This window comes from Dermacentor andersoni, chromosome 11, assembly GCF_023375885.2.
Source record: "Dermacentor andersoni chromosome 11, qqDerAnde1_hic_scaffold, whole genome shotgun sequence".
In the NCBI taxonomy this organism is placed as follows: domain Eukaryota; kingdom Metazoa; phylum Arthropoda; class Arachnida; order Ixodida; family Ixodidae; genus Dermacentor; species Dermacentor andersoni.
In genome coordinates this window covers 12644178-12666724 of record NC_092824.1, presented here as the reverse complement: position 1 = coordinate 12666724, position 22547 = coordinate 12644178, and the positions used below count along the sequence as shown (strand labels likewise).

The window sequence follows — 22547 nt, the reverse complement described above, 5'->3', positions numbered from 1 at the left end:
GTCATGGCACCTTTAATTCAGTGAAGGTTACACAGAGGAGCATCACTCTATGCTCTGTTCCGCCCATTGCATACAACATGAAATAAACTGCCAGTCCTGTCAGCCAAACTGGAACGAGACCACGCTGTGCATGTCTGGGAAAGGACACAGCTCACCTAATTTGCACCACTAATACACGTCACTTTCCATTCATCTAGTGCTGTCCACAGGAGAATTAGCGGTGGTCAACGGACAGATTTTCTTCAGGTTATCATCTCAGCTGGTTGACAGGAGCAACAGCTTTCACTGATCTGCATGGAATTTGCAAAATGGAAGCCTCGTCTTTTTGTGCAGCACCGATTTTTGTCGCCATGTCAACAGCGCCACATTGTCGTCCTCGGAAACTGCAAAGCTGGGATAGCATCGGGGGACATGACTGATCAGCAAACAATTACAATAGCGCCCTTGGCGGGTGGACAAGATGTCAACCAAACCACGCAGGACTCATGCACGCCAAGTGAGGAGATCCCCTAATGAAAAGAGAAAAACCCGCCAACTTAAACTGATGATGAGGCACAACTTGTGCTACGCCACACGATCGCTGGTAAGGAAACATTACAATTAAGATGAATAAGATGTCACTGCTGCTGCCACTTGACAAGCCTCAGATAAACATGATGAACAACAAAAAAGTCAAGTATAAACCCGATGCAAACAATCATGTGCATGATGGCGGTTGTGTTCGCTCATCATCTACAAGTCGTATGCCACGCGAGTTATGAGTGGTGTCTCCCAGACTTTGCTGGTATGTGGATTGCAAATATACGCCGAAACTGGCATGACTAGTGTTTTTAATCAGCAGAAAATATTTCTGAAGAACTCGCAGGAGGTTTTTATCTTTGCCTATATATATCAAAATTTAGTCGTTAGCTCGTTCTGTGCAACAATCGGTAGTACTTGACTGATGTACATCAAGTTCCGACTTCGCGTTATTGTCTAGTCGCTCATAACACTTTTGGGTGACGAGCGACGAATTCTATATTTACAGAACTGTGCAATCGAGCGACAAGAACGAGTGATCCGTTTGCACTCTCATGGGAATTTGGGCTTAACAAAGAAGAGATGAAATGAAAACTAATGTCCCTCTACGAATGCTGATGGCCGCATTGTGTAATGTTGTCACTGCCATTAACATTTGAGGAGATTTGTTTTTAATACATTCACATGGGCAAGACTCGTAAATTTGGCCGTACGCTTTACCCTGTCCCCAATTGGAGGCCGAGAACTTTCGGCGGGTACGATGTTTTTGGGAGGCTCGCGCAGATGTCATCCCGGAGAAAGAAGGCTCTTTTGTACAAGGTGAATGCAAGAAAGGGCGCGAGCCACCCAAGGATTCTCGCACGCAGAAGTCGCTCTTATTTGTGCTGTCTTTGTAACGCCTAATTTTCCCGTAATTGGATGAAAACAACGTAAAGAAACACGTTCGGATTGGCCTTTGCAGGAAGGCTACGACAGGCTGACCTACTCAAGGCTAGCGCTAAACGAAGTTTTTTTGTTGTTGTTGTTATGTTCGGCATTAAACGTTGCCAAAGCTATCCCAGGACGCTTTCAGACCCTGCAAAATAATTGTTTTTGCAAGCGTGTAGGCCTAACCGAGTGGTGGTCCGTGAAACACGATCTTCGGGCGGGGAGAACGCACCCCAAAATAAACGAGCGCTCCCCGCCGCCGCGTGGAAAGACGCTAGCAAAAGTGGCTCGCGAGCAACGGCGGGAGGAATGCGCCGTTTCGGGGCATAGAGCTAAAACAAAAAACAAGTAAGGAGGTTCGGGTGCTCGAAGGAAACGGTTTAGCCGAGAACGTTGCAGCCGTGCGTCCGGTTGTACATACGTGCGGTCGGTCGCTTTTATCTCCGGAGGCCAGCGCTCGGGCCGAAACATGTCACGCACAACTTCGCTATACACACAACACACGCTCGGATACTGACCTGTTCTTATCGTACGGATCAAAGCTCCCGGCCATGTCTCCTGTCGTGTACGTCACGCCACGGGGGCGCAGTCAAGGCAGATAGGTGACCGAGAAAAAAAAATTTCCGCGAGGGAACTTCAGCCAACACACCACACGCACGCGCGCTCGTCGATGCGCCGGCGTTTCCGCTAGACAGCGTTTGGGCAGACGAAATCGATCACGTCCTAGTCACCACAACACAGCTGCTGGGAGTGTCACACAGGCGCTCTAAAACTTGCGCTACGGCACCAGCATCAAACGTGGTTCTTAGCGTTGCGGCACAGTGATCGCGCGCGAGTCGTGAGGATGAGTCTTCAGATAAGCTGTATCATTGAACGGGCGGTCTGGTGAGCCGGGGTCGATCAGGAGCACCACTGCAGGCTACAGTTAGGCTTAGCGAGCATCGGCGAGCCGCCACCACCGCCGTCGCAGTAGGACGAGAGCGCACGGGGCAAAGTAAGCCTTGCCGGAGCCGCAGAGATGACTGGAACGCGTTCGCTAATTATCACCACACGGACAGGGCCATCGCTGGGCACCATCACCACGGAAAGCGTAGCATCATACGGGCCCACGAGCGCACGAACTGCGACAACGACGCACAATCAGACATACGGAGACAGGCTAAACGTTGGCTAAACATCAACTTGTATCCGCAGCCGAACAGCCAGCCAGCCATGGAGTTTGCAGCCAGGCAAAAGCGTTGGTCCATGGTGGCCATGATGTATTTCCGGTTCCTGCAATCACTTTCTGCGTTTACAGGAAGCCATATAGTTTCTCACTACATTACCTAGAGGGAAATCTGGCGCTGCTGCGCTGTGGTATGCAGGTTGTTCTTTATTCTATGGTATGCATGGGAATGCCAATGCCGGTATATTGTGACTTCGGATTGGCATCGAAGGCAAGGAGATTACATATTACCTTCTGCTTACGGCGCTTGTGTCGTATTCACTGCACTCGCGCAATGCCGCATGTTCGACTGGGCGCCGCGCGTATGGTGACGCATGTGTGGCCGGGGTTAGCTGGGGCGAACACGACCGAACACGACACGAGTGCGCGCCACTCGCAACCGTGCCACCGCGGAGAACGACGGTGGAGCGCGGTTCGATCCCGTGGGCCTTTTAGCATAGAGAAAGGATTTACCAAGAACGGACACTCCCATTGAGCCCAGCGGCAGAATTGACTGCAGCGCACCAAGCCGCCCGCTTTCCGGTTTCGGTTTTGGGCGCGGGCGTTTTGAACGCTAGCTGGTAGGCATTACGCCGGCTGCGCTGATCAACGCGGTTTTTGTTTGCTTTTTGCTTCTACAGCTCAACCACGCGCGATTTTCCTGCAAAATCGTTTTATTATGTAAAAGTGATTGCGAACGATCTTTGCAAGCCTACATTGAATATGTGCGGTGCGCAATTTCATGAAGACACCTTGTGAAATGAGGAAGTGTTTATTTTATTCTATAAAAATGCTCGTTGCGGGCTTTTTGTGCATTCATCCAACGTTGTGGCACCAAGTAAGCAGCAGCAGTTCCCTTACGAAGCTCCACCCGACGACGTCAGCTGAAAAAAAAAGTAAATTACAAGCATGTGTCATTTTGGTATTAAAGGTCCCCTGAAACGGTTCGGACAAATTTTGTAGACGCGTAGGGTACAGCTTAAGTAGAACATTCGCACCACAATTTAAGTGAAGCGTTACGTATTAAGGGAGCTACAAGCGATTAGAAGTTACCCTCCTCCCTAGCCATGCTTTTCCTCCCGAACTCGTTCGCCATGCGAGCGGGGCTAAGCCAAAGCCACCTAGAAAAAAATGTAAGGCCTCCGCATCACCTCCTCTCCCCTGTCAATACGTCACGAGAGTCGGATGGTAGCGGTGGATGGGGGAGCGCTGCGTTTCTAGAACGCGGGGCGCGTTCTGAAAACAAATTTTCTCCGTGGCTGCAACGCTAGAGCGGCAACGCGTGGAGCATTTGCTTGGTGGCTTTGGTGGGGCATGCTGCACCGTAAACGCGATTGCTTTTCTTCGATTGTGCGTGGTTCGTCGTACACGGAAGCGCAACGATGCCTGGCTGTTGTTGCGCACCAAACTGCAAGTCCAATTATGACGGAGGACAAAGTGTCCGAGTGCACAAGTTCCCATCTGACCGAGCCACTCGGGAAGCATGGAGGAGAGCAGTTCCTCGGAAGGACTTCTCGCCAACGAAGTACACAGTGGTAAGTATTTCTTCTCTCTATTGTTATTCTGGGTTTCCAGACGAATAGGTTTCGTCAGAATAGTGCGCAATGCATTCGTGCACGCGTGCACAATAGATGGGTCTCTACACTTGTCAACGCGTTTGTAAATTCAACGTTTTCGTCGAGCTTCATACCTGTAACGGCTTGTTTCTTTTTTTATTTCAGCTCTGTGAAAAGCATTTCTTGCCATCGGATTACTTGAAGACAACATCTTACACGGACGTCAAGACAGGAAAAGTGGTCGAAGTTGCCATGAAAAGCATTCGTCTGAAGAAAACTGCAGTTCCGAGCTTGTTTCCCAATTTCCCTGCCTATTTATCACGTCCGCAAGCGTGCGTTCGAGAAGTGCCGGGTGCGAAAAGAGCGCGCTTCGAAGCCACATATTTGCAAAAAGCAATAATGCTTTCTCAGCAAACCCAAGCAGTAGAGGACGCCAAAAATGTGGTTGGTAGCTTTGCGGACTTGCTGAAAGCCTTGCCAAGCTTTCAGAGTTCGGACTTCTGGACAGTTTCGAACAAGGGCTCCAAGGTTTTCTTTTTGAACTTGTCACTTCAATCTGTTCCTGCAGTCCGGTGATCGTGTCCACAGACCTGCGCGTCGAAGTATTTTCTGGTGAAACGGGCGTGAGGAAGTGTGGTGATGTGTTAGTTCTTGAAAAGCTGTGCGACTTGAGAGATTTGAAAAGTGTGTTACACATGATCGAACAGACACGTAAGGATATCAACACTGAGCATTCTGAAAAAAGCCCGTCATCTACTGACTTTGGTTTCGACATTGCTAGAGGAAGTCAGTGGAAAACATTTCGCATGCGAGTTGCAAGAATGGCATTTGGAAGTGCTTAAATTCTTGAAGAGTCAAATTGATCTTGTTTTCAACAATGCTGGCCGATATCCACCCCATTTATTAGTTTTTGCTAGCCTTTTGTTCACAATTTCACCTCATGCATACCGATTCCTGAGAAGTTCGATGAAGCTTAAGATACCGCATCCTGATACGATCAGAAGACTGCGTTCATCGTACGATGTACGCCCTGAAACGGAGCAGCAAGAATGTAGCTTTCTTTCCTATGCGAAGCGTATTGTAAGCACATATAAAGAGCATGAAAAGATTGTAACGTTAATGATTGGTGCGATTCAACTTCAATCATTTTTTTATTACAAGGCTGGCTTTGTTAGTGGTGCTGCGGTAAATTTATCGACTGCAGCAAAAACTGCCCACGTATTTATGATGCACAGCCTGCTTTCTTCAAACAAGGATGTTGTACACATTCTTCCTGTGGCACAAATCGATGCTAAGGCGCTGCACGACTTCCTTCGGAAGATTGTTCTTGATCTAGAGGCATCTGGTTTTAGAATAATCGCAGTGATCTGGACAATAACTCCATAAACAGAAAAGCCATGTCCTACTTCGCTAAGACGGCAAGTGTCAGCATTGTTTACCAGCATCCTGCTGACCCATCACGACCCCTGTTTTTCATGGTGGACCAAGTTCACATACTAAAGCGTATAAGAAATAACTGGCTGAATCAAAGAAACATTGGCAAATGCATGTACTTTCCTGAACCGAAGAGTGATGAGGCTGAACCAAAGATACAGCATCTTTCAAGGTATTATGCCAGTTGCACTAAGCTGAAAAGCATGAGCTCTTGAAGCTAGCACCAACGCTCACTTTGAAGGCACTGAACCCCTCGAACATGGAACGGCAGAACGTTAAACTGGCCTTAAAGATTTTTTAACTCATCTACTGTTGCTGCTCTCAGTGTTGCAACGTTCCAGCATGCAAAGGAAACCTCTCAATATGTCTACACCATTTTGACTTGGTGGAACATTGTTAACGTCAAGACGCCAAGCAAAGGACAGCGGTTGCGAGATCAATTGCAAGGTCCAATAGTTTCATCGTCATGTCCTCAACTAGAATTCTTAGAGAGAATAGTTCAATGGCTTGATCACTGGAGAAGCCTACAACATGACAATGGCCGCTTGACACGTGAAACGCACATAGCTTTCAGCCACACTACCCATGCCTTGCACGAACTTGCCATATACTGTCTCAAAGAGCTTCATTTCGAGTATGTTCTTTTGGGCAAATTTCAAACTGATAGCTTAGAGGATCGCTTTGGAAAGTACCGGCAATTGTCTGGTGCCAATTACCACGTGTCTATAAGGCAGATATATGAATCTGAAAACAAATTGCGTTTGCAGAAGGTTCTGGACCTGCCAGATTTGGACATTCTACTACCACCGAGCGCGAACACGTTGGAGACAAGTGTAGATTCAGGAAACGGCCAGTTTCAAGTCACTGTGACCGACTCCGACATTGAGAAAAAAACGTCAAGGCTACTGGCACTAACCTATGTTGCCGGCTATTGTGCCCATGCAGCTCTAAAAAAGCTGACATGCGCATCTTGCAGTGAAACCCTTGTGATGCAAGACGTCGATCTAGATGACCCTGAGAATGCATTGATCACGAAGATGACAAGGGGTGGCCTGCAGTTTCCACGAGCAGTTGTAGTGAATGCTGTACTCTTTACTGAAATTATATTGGACAAGCTCAGGACACCAGAATATGCCGTACGATTTTTCAGCCTTCCTAGGCAGAAAGATACTCTTGTCGGCCTTGTGTTCGCTACCCTTCATGACTTTGAGGATGTCGATGTGTGTGATTTCGGTCATCCTGCACAGGAGGTAATGGGGCATGTTGTAAGTGCTGCAGCGAATACACTGCTGAACAACTTGTGCCGCACAGAAAACGACAAATTACGCAACGCCAAGAACGACCGAAAATTGCAGACCTTGAAGGCCTGAGATGTTTCTCATTATTTATTTTTTATTCATGAAGCTCTGTTTTGTTGAACATCTACGTATGTTTGTGTTGACAGAACCCTTGTAAAAAGAAACCTGTGGCGTAGCTAGGACTTAATTGCCTACATTATCAAAATTTAAACCCTGCATTTTGGCCAATTCAAATGTTATTTGAGTGCATTGTGCTACCTGTTTATGATTCGAACTCTCCATGCTACCGCAATCCATTAATTGCATGTTTTCCTTTAGGACTGAGAGTAGGCCTCTCGTTTTTTACTTACTTTTCACCATTATCTCAGTATTTTATGAAGACCAATAAGGCCTGCAAACAAGGCGGGTGGAAATAAAATAACCACAAGAAATGGTACAACAAAGACGGAAGCTTATTCTATATGAGAATTAGTTGTGCGTGACCCTATAATAATAAAATTTTAACAATAAAATGAACCTCGATATTCGTGTGTTCAGCGAGGACTGTTTTACGCAATGCAAGAGTGAGAATGATAATTGTATATGGAAGATTTAAAATGTTTGTTTCTGAATGCAGTTCTTATCATTTGTGAATAAAGTCTATTCTGTGTCTTCAATATGCAGTTTTCGTCTTTTTTTCCGTCTAAGGTTAAAGTGACTAAGCTGCATGCAGTTTGCTTGTCTTAGTCCCGACCAAACATCACAAGCACAATAAGGCAGGTCGTGTTGCGATACACGCAAAAAAGAAATGTCGCCAGGCAAGTAATCTAAGGAAGGTATGAAATAATGTTGCTTTCTATGGTGGTGTCGACTGCGGTGAACCAGCGGCTCCCCCTTATTTTTTGCGTCAGCTATACGTGTCTTGCTTTCGAACCGAAGCATATGCATTTATAAGGTGCTGGCACTTTAAGGACAGCACTAATTTTCCCATGCCATAGTATCCGCGACGCGCAAAGAGACACCCTGCAAGCGCAACGAACCTAGGCGCGGAGACGCCGACGGCGTCGACTGTGCGGCTCATCCGATTAGTGTGACGTCACACCGGCGTGCGGAGGCCTTCCTTTTTTTTCTAGGTGGCTTTGGCTAAGCTCCGCCTTCACTGGTTCCGCGTCACGATGCGACGTCACATCGTCCACTTCCGGTTGTTTTGGAGCCCGCCCCCGCCCGCGCGAGACCTCTCCGCTAGCCGCTTGGCCGTCGACCCCAAGCGAGAGCTATCGAAGCAGCGTGCGTTGCGAGCATTCTGTCGTAGCGCCGAACGTGTCTGGTATTACGGTAACCACAGGCAAGCTGGTCATTTCGGCGAATGACTGGAAGCATAAACTCAAGCTGATGAAGGAACTTTAGCGTAGACGTACGTGAGCGGCCTGATCGGTCGCACGGTCCAGACACTTGTTGGCGCAGCGCATAAACAGCCAAATAAAGCGCTAATATTGCTCTAACCAAGTGTTAAATATTTTAAACATTGATCAAAACAACGTGTTGATGATTACACTCCTGCGAAAAATACACACCAGCAGCAAAGAAGAATAAACTTCGTTGCTGCTACTGTATGGTTAAGCTCTGTGCCACCAGGTGGCTGCACCATGCAGACCATTCAAATTTTCCCTTCTGCTCATCTCATGGCTCATCCCGTTACGGCACAGTCAAGCGGCCAGGCCCTGTCCCCTTGCGCTTGCGTTTGCCCTAAAACCGGACTCGCGAAGCGCTATTGCGTTAGTAATCTTCCGGTGTAAAGTGACGGCCACAAACGCGCAAATCCTGACGCTGATCGGATAGCGGCAGTCCGATGCGCAGCAGCCAGTTCGCTCGTACGCTGCCTTGCAGAGGGACACGATGTTGCAGCTTGACATATTGCCAGTCGCTACGTTTGCAGTCCACAAGGCAACAAAGTCGAATCATAGTGCTCGCGAAAAGACTGAGACCGACTCTGACCGCAGAGCTCTCGTCAAAATGGAGTACGTTGTAACACAAGCAGACGACACTTGCTGTGTGCCGAAAGTGCTTAAGTGTACTGAAAAATTGTTCTTGTGCATTCTCTTTGTGTTACTTTCTATTTATAAAAACAAATTAACTAACATTCCAACTATAACGAAGATCATTTGTTTGCCATAAAGTTGGAAAAATTATCGATCACGCGCCCTGGTCAGCCAATCGGATAGCTCGCCCCACTGACGTCATATGGGTGATTTCGGTCATATGGGTAGGGGCGGCTTAAAATTCCGCCGAGCAGTGTGCTGCGATCGGCAGCGATGTGCATTTTTAAAACCTTATAATAAATTACACACTTTACGCAGAGCACTTAGATGTGTCAATTAATGATCAGAAGGACCTACTCTAACGACTCAGTACGTTTGTAGAAAATCGTCAAAAGCGTTTCAGGGTCCCTTTAACACATACGAATAATGCGTGTAGAGGCGAAATATGCGAAAGTGGTGATTGGGCGGCATTACAAACAAAAGCAGTTCGCTTTTACATACATGGCGTAGAAAATACCCGACTCATCCCATACAATCTTTCTGTTCTCTGTACAAAATGTCTGAATGCGTGCACACTGTACCATCCCTTTATTTCAGCAATTCTGTGCACGGAACTGGCAGGGCTGGCGTGTAAAACACTATTCGATAAAAAAAAATCTTAGCATCGCTTTAAATTTACATGTCCACATGTTAAAAACTGCAGCTCACTTCCATTTGTACTGAGTATCAGGCACGTACCCAGGGGGGCCCAGTGGATCACGCCCCTCCCCCACCCACCCCCGAACTTAAGCGGCATACCCCCCTTCCCGCCCACGCCACCACTTCTCACACACATTCCTAAATCGCCGACAAATCAATCTATTCGGCGGTCAACATATTGCAGCCTGCCAGGGAAAGCTGTATATGACTAACCTTCCATAGTTTTTTCAGCGTCCGTCAACAGAAGAAATCATATGGGCCGATCCAGGCGACAGTGCAGAAAAAGTCCAAGCTCAATGGCACATACCGCTGTGGGCCGGGAAAACGCGCCCTTCGGGATCATCGCGATGGTCCCACGTATGGGGAGTGCTTAACCTCCGTCGCATGTCGGCCCGGCATTGCACTATTGGCGGCGAGGAGTTACGGAGTAACATCTTGAAGGGGCAGCGCAAAAAGACGATGACAGAAGGCAGGAACACACAGGACAGCGCTGAACTCACAACTCACTTTATTCGAAAGCATACATACACTTAAGTACACAACCCATAGCCACGTGCTCTCCCATCTATGACGTCATTATCAGTGCGCGGCAAAAAACACGCAAAATCATTTAATCTAATGCTACGCTATGAAGCGGCTTAAAAAATTAAATTCACTATCATGCAAATTTATCGATGGCATGCTTACACAGCGCGACCCTTTTTTTCTGATATAGAAGCTAGGCCTCAATAATCTCCCTCGTAGTCTGATTTTTGTGCGTGGAAAGTATTGTGGTGTCTTTATATATTGGAGTGCACCCATGCTCAGAGCAATGCCGCGCGACATGCGAGTAGGCATTACCCGTTAGTGAGCGCCTATGTGCAGACAGTCTAATAGGAAGCTGAAGAGTCTGTCGAATTCAATAAGACGCTCATATACGGATGCGGGAACCTTATAAACCATGAAGGTAAAATTTTGGGGGCGATTTTTCACTTAGGAGCGACGCAATCGTCGGTTAAAATTGCGCTGTAGCTCCGCCCCCCGTCGAACGCCGCGCGCTGCTGCTGACGCTGACGATGCGAGCGGAGACCGGAAACCGCGGCGTAGTGACGTCAACACTGGTGTTCCGCTCCTTCGCAGCCTCCGCGACCGTGCCTGACCGGGCTTATTTCTGTGAGCGTGCCATCCTAATCTGCTTCGCTCAACCCTACATTCCTTTATTTGTGTGTATATAGGAGTGGTAGTTGACGTGCGCAGCATCAATAGAACTTGTAGGCCGATCATGCCGGCGTTCTGTGCAGCCTACGCTTGCACGAACACCAGCGGCCGCGACGATGTTCCGATGTTCCATTAGTTCCTGCAAGACAAGAAGCTTTCAGCTAAGTGGGAGGCTGCTGTGAAGCGAAACAACTTCAAGCGCTCAAGAACAAGTGTTCTGCTCTAACCACTTCCGTGACGATTACTACCGGAGTTTATCAATAATGCGTGCTTTGGGTTCTCCTAAAAAAAAATCGTTAGCACGCTGAACGGAAGGTGCATGTTTATCGCCCACCCTTGACGCAGGTTTCAGCGCCAAGCGCCGCGAATTTTCTATTCGCACGTGTGTTGTGAAACAGCCTGCATGCAGCTACCATAACGCAGTGCAAGCGTAAAGTTTGCATGTGTTGGAAAGCCTGCTCACGCCAAGACGCTGCACTCCCCCTTCTCTCGCACACATAAGAAACCGACCATCTCACGTAGCCGACGGAATTCGCCGGTTACGAGTAGCGTGCGGATGGCGCGCTGATGATGGTTCTATACTACACGTGCTACAACAGCCGGTAAACTTTTCCCGCGTTTAAACCGTCTGTGTAGATTGCCGACAGCTTTGGGGCAGCGCACAAATGCTGAAGATCGCATCACCGCTTACGTTCTACGAGGAGGCATGCAGGAACATAACACTACAGTTGTTTGCCCGGAAACGTACTCATTGGAACGCTGAATGCAGCTTAGCAAAAAACATACTCGCCAAAGAACATTTCCAACACAAGGACATGCTAACACTTCGCCTTCGTTCGCGTGGAAAGCAGTGCTTGCACCAGCATTTTTTGCTTCTTGGAGAGGCCGGCTCTTCGCAATCGGCTCGTACATGTAGTATGTACAAGTATGTACGTACGTGTAGTATGTACAAGTATAAACCCCTTACAAGTGATCTTGCACGCGACAGCGGCAGCGCTACAAGCGAGGCGATGGCTGTCGCGTTTACTCGTCGTCTGCGAGCCGAACTCCGCGAGCGACGGCTTTGAGCGACGACTTCCCGGAATGAGGGCAGCAATATACGCGCCGAAACTAGCGTGACGCATGCTTTATCAATTTAAGTTGATGTATTTTACTGAAGAAGATATTTCTGAAGGTCTTGCACTAGGTTCTTATTCTTGCACGTGTAATATTCAATAGTTTGCTCGTTCCGTGCGACAAACAGCAGTATTTGAGTTATGTACATCCAGTTTCGGCTTCGCACAATTGGCTAGTCGCTCATAGCATTTCCGGGCGACGAGCGACGTGTTCTAGATTTCTAGAAACGAGCGATCGAGCGACAACACCGAGCGATTTGTTCAAGCGACGGCCCGTTTTGTCGCTCGAAGCCGTCGCCCGTCACCGTCGTGCGCAAAATCGCTCTCGTAGAGTTTGGACTTAACGCCGAACTCCTCAGGGAAACGCAAGCTCTCGAAAATTTCCATGACCGTCTCAGCAAAACACCACCAAACTACTTTGCACCGTGCTTCGTGTGTAGCGGCAGCAGTCGGTCCGGACGAACACCATTGTTGACGTCACGAGGCGCCCGACCAATCACAGGCGGAAACGAGGCGCGCGAGCTGGGCGTGTCTGCTGTTGCACTTTTCGTCGAAATAAAATATGCTTGCGCTTTCTTTCACTCAATTTCGATGCGATATTCGAATTCAGAGGGTTGAAAACCACGGCGTACTGCTCTTCACTCATTTTTTCCTGGAAAACCTTTCAGCTTCCCTTTAATGACTGCCTCAGAGAGCATTCATCCTAGCTCAGAACGGGTCAAGGAAGCAATCTGGCTTTGCACGTGCCGACATGCAGCGGTTGCAAAGCAGATTTTGCGCGTAGCACTATATTAAAGACGTGCCACAATCAACTCACGCGCGAAATATTTGAGGGCCACGCAATCCACTGAAGGGACAATTGCGTCAGCATCCCATCAACCGATATGGCAGGTAAGGAGCTTGTCTACCTTGGATGACAGATACAGACTCATTCCTCGACTAACCACGTGTGCATTGGCGTCAGTATACAGGGTGTCCCAGCTAACATTAGCCAGAGTGTAAAAATATGCGAATGCCACGTGGCTGGACAGAACCAAGGTAATGTTGTTTACCGTTGCTTGGAGATACTTAAACTACTTTTTGATTCCGCCTAATTAGATCATTAGTCTTAATTAATCAACTTATCGAATATTACAATTAGATAAAAAGTGTCAATGAGGAAATTGTACAGCGACATGAAAAACTCCCGCTACAGCTTTCTGTTGCTCTATAGGTGCTACATGAAAGTGTTTTTCCGAGCGTTCAAGAAGCCCGCGAATACGGGGTATGCACTGACGTCATCAAGATCGCCATATTGCAGTACAGCGAGCACGGTGAAAGCCTGCGTGCTATCTCAATAATCCGCTTATCTCCAGAAGCGCTGTGGATGCTGTGAAAAGTACAACAAAATGGGGGTGCGGTGACGTCACTTGAATACTCCCTATAAACGCAAAGTGCCTCGAGCGGCCAGTCGGGCGGCAATGCGCCAAATTGTTCCCGAATCTCCACGGGTGGTACGCAGACGGGCCACTACTACCCTTAGAGGTGTTGCCACGTCCTCCAGAATTACCTCAGCTAACTTCAAAGGCTGCGCACCATGCGGCAATGCAAACTGTGCCCTACGACGAGTGCTACTCATGTGGCCAAGTGTATGCACCGCGTCTTCATTTTCATTCAAAATCCAAGGGGTTTACAAGTTCGACACCTGTAACGTGGTACATATCCTCGAATACGCCATTTTCCACGCGCAATACATCGGACTACCGGAAACCACTTGTCGGCTAGGCTTTGGTAATCACAAATAACATGTAAAATCTACACCTCAGCTCTCCCTCTTCAAAAATGTGAACACACTCGCCCACGCTTTGGAAAATTTAAGTCTACTGTTTTAAAATCAGGATTTTCCACTCGCTACGAGACAGAAGCTTGTGTTTCATCTCTAATACGCAAGTTGAGCATATTTCTAGGGGAAATAAGGAAAGCATAGGTACGCTGACGTGTGTGCCCAACTACACTCTAAAAACAGTTGCACACTTCGCGGTGTATATCTGCCACACAACGATAATAGTCATCTGTCTTGCCCGTATTTCCTTTCTTTAACCCTGCGAGCCCGGCACTTCCAAGTCACGAACGGCTTGCGCGTTATTAGCACTTCAGAGCATTCTCGACAGGAAAGTATCGAGCGCAACGGTTTTAAGAAATGAAACGTAAGCAAGGCAGATGACGAGTATCATTGTGTGGCAGATATACACACCAAAGGGTGCAACTATTTTTAGAGTGTAGGAACAGACAAATTTCCGAGTTTGCCGATATGTTTGATGCACCAATGAATATTTTTCCTGTCTCTTTTATGAATTACCTAACGGTTATATGTTGTATATATCGCATGTTTAGGAAGCTATATGTGGATTTTGGCATCATTTATTAGCGATTTTCGCTCGTCTCTTATGTTGATGTTTATTACTTCACCTTTGTCATATAAATTTAAACAATTTTAGATTTTTTTTTTCATATGCGGGTAAATTTTGTAGAAAAGCAGTTTGCCCGCAAACACAAAATATACAATCCGTGCGAAGAATGCAACGGAATACAGTTCGTGGAACTCGGAGGTTAGTGAAGGTCACAGTATGGGGGCTATATAACGAAAAGGTGGCGTGTGACCGCCTTCGTGTACGGTTTCACAAAAGGTGCAGTCACTTCAAACAAGACAAAACACTTTTCTGGCAGCTGTGACCCCTCACACACACTGTTCATAGGCTACCTTCGCTTTCATTCCGTCTTGCTCATTTCTTGACCTGAGTGAATGTACGCGCTTTGGTATTCATGGCGCCACTGAATATGCGCGTGCTTGTAGTCATAGGGCGCCTTCACTTTCTCGCTCTCTCTTTTGTTCCCACACTTACAGAGAACACGTATAAATTGAGGTCTCAGTGCTTGCAATAGCACTCTTGATGAAGGCCGCACCACGGCCTAAACGTCAGAATTAAATTTTTGTGCTGGCTTTTTTTACGTGCGCCTTAACGTGTCATTATATATATATATATATATATATATATATGTGTGTGTGTGTGTGTGTGTGTGTGTGTGTGTGTGTGTGTGTGTGTGTGTGTGTGTGTGTGTGTGTGTGTCACCTTAAACAAGACAAGTAAGAACACCAGATCAGTTTTCGCTGTTTGACAACACAACGCGAACTGTGCACCCGCTAATGACACAATTATATAAAAAACTTGCTTTTCTGAATCCAGTTTGACGTTGCCGGAATTTCATTTAACGTTGTCTTCGCGCTTCTTGCCAGTAAGTAAAGAAAACATATTATTGTGCATCTCTAAGACAAACACAAACCACGCGAAGTAAGGCACTGCCAGAAGTCACTTACGGAATGGGGCGGTGGTGAAATTCACAGCTGCGAAGTACGGCGAACGTCCGGCGTCGTTTTGAGCGAAGACCTTGGCGGTGTATCTCGTGAAAGGAGCCAAGTGGGCGAAGGTGTGCGCGGTCGAGCTGGCGTTGTGCTCGTGCGTTTCCGCCTCCCAGGGGTCGGGGCTGCGCAAGTGCAAGTGGTAACTGCGTATCTCGCCGTTGGCCAGGTCACACGCAACCTCTGACCAGGTGAGCAGCTCGAGCAATGCCGCTGACGTCGAGTGTCGCAGATCTCTGGGCGGGCCATCTGGAGCTGGACGCCGTTTGCCATGGAATAGAGACGTGGAATGAGGCAATGGCTACATTTGTAAAAAAAAGGAAAAAAGACGACCTTGAGATATACGCACTAGGATAGCACGTGGCCGCACGGGACAACCGTCCGGCCGGCGAGGAGGTAACCAAACTGTCGTGTCGGGTAAAACATTCGATTTGAATGACTGGTTGAACCTGCACTTAGTGCTCTAGCGGATAAATCGGCATAAGGCAAGAAAATTGCGGGGGGCATTTGCAGCAGTTGTATAAGCTCCCTGCATTTTTTTTGGAGGTCTCGATAAGAGGACTGATGCAGGCTGTCAAGATGAGACAAATGACGGTAGGTCGCAAGTGCTAGTTTCAGAAATCGTGTCATGGCAAAAATCTTTGCTCTTTTCTTGCAGGAAGACCTCAGAATTCTGAATATTGACGACCCATTTTCGATTAAAAGCTCTGAAGAAATCGTGGACTTCCTGAGAGAAAATTCTGACGAAAGCTTATCAGCTTGCTCCTTTGACACCAAGGACTTGTACTACTCCTTGCCTCAAAAGAAACTAATAGCATGCGTAGAAGAGTGCATAGACGAGCATGGCGTAATTGCATTTCAAAATTTATCTGGTCTATCCGTTCACGGCTTTTTATAGATATGCTTAGTTGCTACCTTCGCTCGACGTATGCAGCACGGTATGGCGAAATATTCACTCAAAAGCAGGTTGCCCGCATCGGTTCATGTTTGGCGCCTATAATAAGTTACAGTTTTCCAGCCGACCATAACAAAAACCTGTCGCATACCTTGTCGGTACACAGGGTGGTTAAAGTTGTCAGGTAAGTTGATGACTATCTAGTCCATTTCGAACCAGGCGCACGTTCTACAACAGGCAAGCTTTACGAAGTTTTTTTTCTGCAGGCCTTAGCCCACTTACTCTCACGCTTGAAGAGCGGACTGATAGCGTGCTGCGTTTCTTAGGTATTCAGCTCGAGTTCATGGAACGGCACACGTGTTGGGAGTATAAACCTAGCGCTAATAAGCCTCTGTTGCCGTATCGGTCCGTCCACTCGAAGCTCGTCAAGAGGAGCATTGCCGACTTGTGTTTGGAAATTCATTAAAGAAGTCTTGCCACCATGAGATCTATACGAATCTTACGGATCAGTCGGGAAGGTTATCAGCAGCAGGGCGTCCGGACTCAGTGCAGGTTTCGGTCGTAGAGGGGCTGCTACAAAGATGCGGGTCAGACCGCACAACTCGGGACGCGGCATATCAACGGACGGAACACACATGGAAGCTAGCGGCAGTGCCCTACCTGCATAGAATAGTCTTAAGAAAATGTCTAGCAGGGTGGATACAAAACTGGTCTTTTCAGCGCCAGAAAAACTCGCTAATATATTTCGGTCAACAGACCCGTACCATAAACCAGCTGTCGGATGCTCTGCGAATCATCGTAAAGCCCCAGTGGGTTGCGTAGAATCTATTGTTTATGAGCTTGCGCTGTCCTGCGGGAAAAATACATCGGACAAACAGGAAGGTGTCTTAATGACCGGTTACGAGAACATAGTCTAAACGTGAGAATTAAGCAATACTCACTGTGCGAAAAACCCGTATACCTAGATTGAGGTGTGCGTTAAGGGACTCCAGGTGGTCCGAGTGGTTCCGGAGTCGCCCGCTACGGCGTGCCTCATAATCAGATCATAGTTTTGGCCCGTAAAACCCCATAAATTAATTTTAATTCGGAGCACCCCCAAGTGCAACGACGTACATGGAAAAATCCGCAAAACACATAGAGTGATGAAACCTCGTAGGACACAATACAGAGTGCTGCGCTCTTCCCCTCACAAGTACACACCCCCTGCGTTTATTATGGCTGGCCCGAATTCATGGCAGCGCCTCGAACCAGATCATAAATACACATTTTAAACTCTCTTCTTCTACTTTTCCGTGTTTCTCGTGGTCACCTGGCTGTTGGGTCGGTCGCTATCCCGCCTGACATATTTGTGGATATATATGCAAAGGTTGTATGATAATATCCGCGCAGTGGTGTAGTGGCGTATCCGTGTAGTGTAGTGGCGTACTACTAATACCAATCCACAAAATACTAGTCCTTAAAAAGGGAGACGGTAAGGAATTGAAAAAATTATAGGCCCATTAGCTTACTTCCACTCTTATATAAAATATTCAACAAGATAATCTGCGATAGGATAAGGGCAACACTGGACTTGAATCAACCAAGGGAACAGGCAGGTTTCAGGAAGGGATACTGCATAATGGCTCACATCGATGTCATCAATAATAATAATAATAATAATAATAATAATAATAATAATAATAATAATAATAATAATAATAATAATCCTCATCAGCCTGGTTACGTCCACTGCAGGGCCAAGCCCTCTCCCATACTTCACCAACTACCCCGGTCATGTACGAATTGTGGCCATGTTGTCCCTGGAAACTTAATCTCATCCGCCCACCTAACTTTTTGCCGCCCTCTGCTACGCTTCCCTTCCCTTGGAATCCATTCCGTAACTCTTAATGACCATCGGTTATCTTCCCTCCTCATTACGTGTCCTGCCCATGCCCATTTCTTTTTCTTGATTTCAACTAAGATATCATTAACTCGCGTTTGTTCCCTCACCCAATCAGCTCTTTTCTTATCCCTAAACGTTACACCTATCATTCTTCTTTCCATAGCTCGTTGCGTCGTCCTCAATTTAAGTAGAACCCTTTTCGTAAGCCTCCAGGTTTCTGCCCCGTACGTGAGTACTGGTAAGACACAGCTGTTATAAACTTTTCTCTTAAGGGATAATGGCAACCTGCTGTTCATGATCTGAGAATGCCTGCCAAACGCGCCCCAGCCCATTCTAATTGTTTTGATTATTATAGTCTCATGATCCGGATCCGCAGTCACTACCTGTCCTAAGTAGATGCATTCCCTTACCACTTCCAGTGCCTCACTACCTATCGTAAACTGCTGTTCTCTTCCGAGACTGTTAAACATTACTTTAGTTTTCTGCAAATTAATTTTTAGACCCACCCTTCGGCTTTGCCTCTCCAGGTCAATGAGCATGCATTGCAGCTGGTCCCCTGAGTTACTAAGACAAGGCAATATCATGAGATAATCGCAAGTTACTAAGGTATTCTCCATTAACTCTTATCCCCAATTCTTCCCAATCCAGGTCTCTGAATACCTCCTGTAAACACGCTGTGAATCGCATTGGAGAGATCGTATCTCCCTGCCTGACGCCTTTCTTTATTGGGATTTTGTTGCTTTCATTATGGAGGACTACGGTGGCTGTGGAGCCACTATAGATATCTTTCAGTATTTTTACATATGGCTCGTCTACACCCTGATTCCGCAATGCCTCCATGACTGCTGAGGTTTCGACTGAATCAAACGCTTTCTCGTAATCAATGAAAGCTATATATAAAGGTCGGTTATATTCCGCACATTTTTCTATCACCTGATTGATAGTGTGAATATGGTCTATTGTTGAGTAGCCTTTACGGAATCCTGCCTGGTCCTTTGGTTGACGGAAGTCTAAGGTCTTCCTGTTTCTTTTTGCAATTACCTTAGTAAATACTTTGTAGGCAACGGACAGTAAACTGATCGGTCTATAGTCCTCCTCAACCTCGGCAAAATCCCGCACCCAACGGCAAGGTTCAAAATCTGGGGGACAGCAATTGGGATTGTCCTCCTGATCCAACACGACCATGTTACAAGGGAACAGTTATCGTTCCTCGATCTATCTCGTTACTCTGTCATGGAAGACATGCTCAGTCACCTTGCCCACGCAGGACGTGAGCGAGATTGGTCTAAGGTTCTCGGGTGTGAATGTTTTACCTGATTTGGGGATAAGGACCACAGAGGCCGTTTTCCAGTCCTCTGGGACCCAGCCAGTTTTCCACGTGCGATTGATCTGCTCCGTAAGCTTCTAAATTGATTTCTCATCGAAGTGACGCAGGAGTCTGTTGGAGATGCCATCCGGCGCGGGCGCCAAGCGGCCGTTTAGCTCGTGCAGCACTTTTATGACTCCCGCTTTAGTCACCTGGGAATCAAGCTCCTGTATGAGTTCACCTGTATACTCTTGGTAGCCCTCTTGCCCCATGGGGCATACGGGGAGATTCCTGTCTGCTAGGCTCTGAAGTATGTCTACATCTGTTTGCCCCCTTTGCTTTAAGATCGTGATTTATTTTATCAATAGCTAGCCACTGATTGCTTTTGGATTGCGAGTCATCTAACAGTTGCTTCAGGAGGTTCCATTTGCCTCTCGTACGCATCTGTCCGTCAACTGCCGAGCGAACCTCGTTCCATTGCTGCTTGCTCAACTCTTGGCAATACGCTTCGATTGCACGATTTAACATCGCTACTTTCTTACGCAGCCTACGATTGAGCCTCTGCGTTTGCAATCTGGCGAGTAAGGAGTTTTTGACCTCTACCAGGTGGGCCAAGTGCGCATCCATCCTGTTGACTTTTAAGTCAGTTTCGACTCTTTTAGTAACAGCCTTGACGTCCTCTTTGAGTCTCTTTAAGAGGTCTTCGAAGGACTCGTACTCCTCCAAGTCCTCTCTCCGGCGTTTACGGAAGGCGTCCCAGTCTACTACGCTGAACGCCCTAAGGGGGGCTGCGGCAACTTCCAGAGAAATTTCCACAATAAAATGGTCACTTCCCAGGTTTTCTTGCTTATTGTGCCAACTAACAGAGGTGGCATCCTTAACGAAGGCCACATCCGGCGTGATGTCCCGCGAGACTGAATTACCGATGCGCGTGGGTAACTGTGGGTCCGTAACTAGCTCTAATGAATGAATGTGTGTGGTTTAGTGGCGCAAGGGCCAGATATGGCCATAGAGCGTCAAGACAATGTTAGTGATTAAGCGGTGGTATGATGAGTTCTGTGAAGAAGATGTGACTTGGCTGTAAAGGGGCCTAAAATAGTCGCTGTAAAGTGCGTAAAATCTACGTGCTATAACATTATGGCGATGACTAATGACGAATACTATGAACACTAGAATGCATTGGGAAAAATGATGCAATGTACAAAATATGTGAGATGTAAAATTTTCTAAGAGCACTACTGCCTCGCCACAGCCCTTGAACCCAAGGGACGAGAAGCATATGCTATACAAAACAACTGTCACAGCGCTATCCTCTATAGAGAGGAGGCACTACGAACGTATGGGCTAATTACATGTAATACAACATCTTTCAGGAAACCTAGGACTGCGCTGGTATCAAAGAGCGGTTCTGCACCGAGTAACATAACAGGATGAAGGGGGGTGTGCTGACGGTATGCCAAGGGAAAATGTTTCTTTCTTTCATATTCGGCTTCCCGACACTCCAGGAGGACGTGGAGGACGGTCAGCCTCTCCCCGCATCTCCGACAGGTTGGGGGCTCATTTCCAGTGAGTAAACAATTGTGGGTGCCAAATGTGTGTCTTATTCTTAGACGACAGAATAGGACATCTGTCCAGCGTGTTTTTGTTACAGGAGGCCACAAACCTAATTGTGGCTTTATTACATGCAGCTTATTATTTGCTTCCAGGTCCCACAAGCGTTGCCAGTAGTCTCGCAGTTTCCTTCTTAAGAAAGGCTTCAGGTCTGTGACAGGGACTGCAGCGGTAGAATTAACAGTGTGTGATGCAATTGATGTGGCCATCTGGTCCTCTAGAACGTTACCCTGGATGCCCCTATGGCCAGGCACCCAGCATATAATCACATGCTGGTTAGATAAATATGCTTTAAATAAGACGGAATAGAGTTCAATTATTATAGGATTTTTGTGCTTACAGAACGATATCAAAGACTTCACAACACTTAGGGAGTCCGTATATATAACTGATTTTTTGAGTTTTGATTTCCTTATATGCGTCACGGTCAACAATATTGCGTAGGCCTCAGCCGTGAAAACACTAGTTTTCGGATGCAGTAAATCGGATTCCGAGAAGGATTGACCGACGGCTGCATAGGACACCCCGCCGCGTGACTTCGATGCATCTGTGTAGAACTCCGTGCAGGAGTATTTGTACTGGAGTTCCCGAAAATGCATTTGCATTTCAATCTATGGAGCATGCTTTGTGACTTGCATGAAAGATATATCGCATTGTGAGAGCTGCCACTTCCAAGGAGGTAGCAGCTTAGCTGGATGCATTAGGCGAAGCTCGAGGAGTGGGACATGCATTTCTTCACTAAGCTCCCTCACACGCAGCGAGAAAGGCTGTCTTACGAAGGGACGATTGCGAAAGAGTGTAGCATATGTCATGTCATTAACGGTATTAAAACCGGGATGTTGAGGATTTGAGTGGACTTTGAGAAAATATGTTTGGCTGATGTATGTTCTCTGCAGATGAAGTGACCACTCATTTGATTCTGCATATAAACTTTCAATAGGACTTGTTCTGAAAGCTCCAGTGGCCAGTCGGATTCCTAGATGGTGGACCGGATCTAGCATCTTTAGCGCGCTCGGGGCTGCAGAATGATAGATCACGGCACCGTAGTCCAAGCGTGATCGGATAAGGCTCTTGCAAAGATTCATTAAACATTTCCTGTCGCTGCCCCATGTTGTGTGGGATAACACTTTAAGTAAGTTCATTGTCTTTAAGCATTTGACCTTGAGGTACTTTATGTGTGAAATAAAAGTTAATTTAGAATCAAGAACTTGTGTTCTTTGTTCGCAGGAATTCGCTGACCATACATTTCGATACTGGGTTCTGCAATGAGCCCTCTCTTTCTTGTGAAAAGCACACAAGAACTTTTGTTGGGGTTCACTTTAAATCCGTTTTCTTCTGCCCATTTGGACACTTTGTTCAAGCCCTGTTGTACTTGCCTCTCACATACTGTAAGGTTACAGGATTTGAAACCTATCTGTATGTCGTCTACGTAAACAGAATAAAAAATGGCTGGCGGTAATGAAGCACGAAGGGTGTTCATTTTCACGAT

General features: G+C 47.0%; 1 protein-coding gene across 1 annotated transcript in view; it reads right to left on the bottom strand.

Annotated features, from left to right (window-relative positions):
• Crk (Crk proto-oncogene, adaptor protein) overlaps positions 1 to 2658 on the bottom strand; it is a 77379-nt gene extending 74721 nt beyond the window's left edge. The window contains exon 1 of the mRNA XM_050167751.3: positions 1965 to 2658. Within this exon, the coding sequence (XP_050023708.1) occupies positions 1965 to 1999 (35 nt within the window). The 5' untranslated portion in view covers positions 2000 to 2658. The remainder of the gene's footprint in view (positions 1 to 1964) is intronic.
• Positions 2659 to 22547: the final 19889 nt, after the last annotated feature.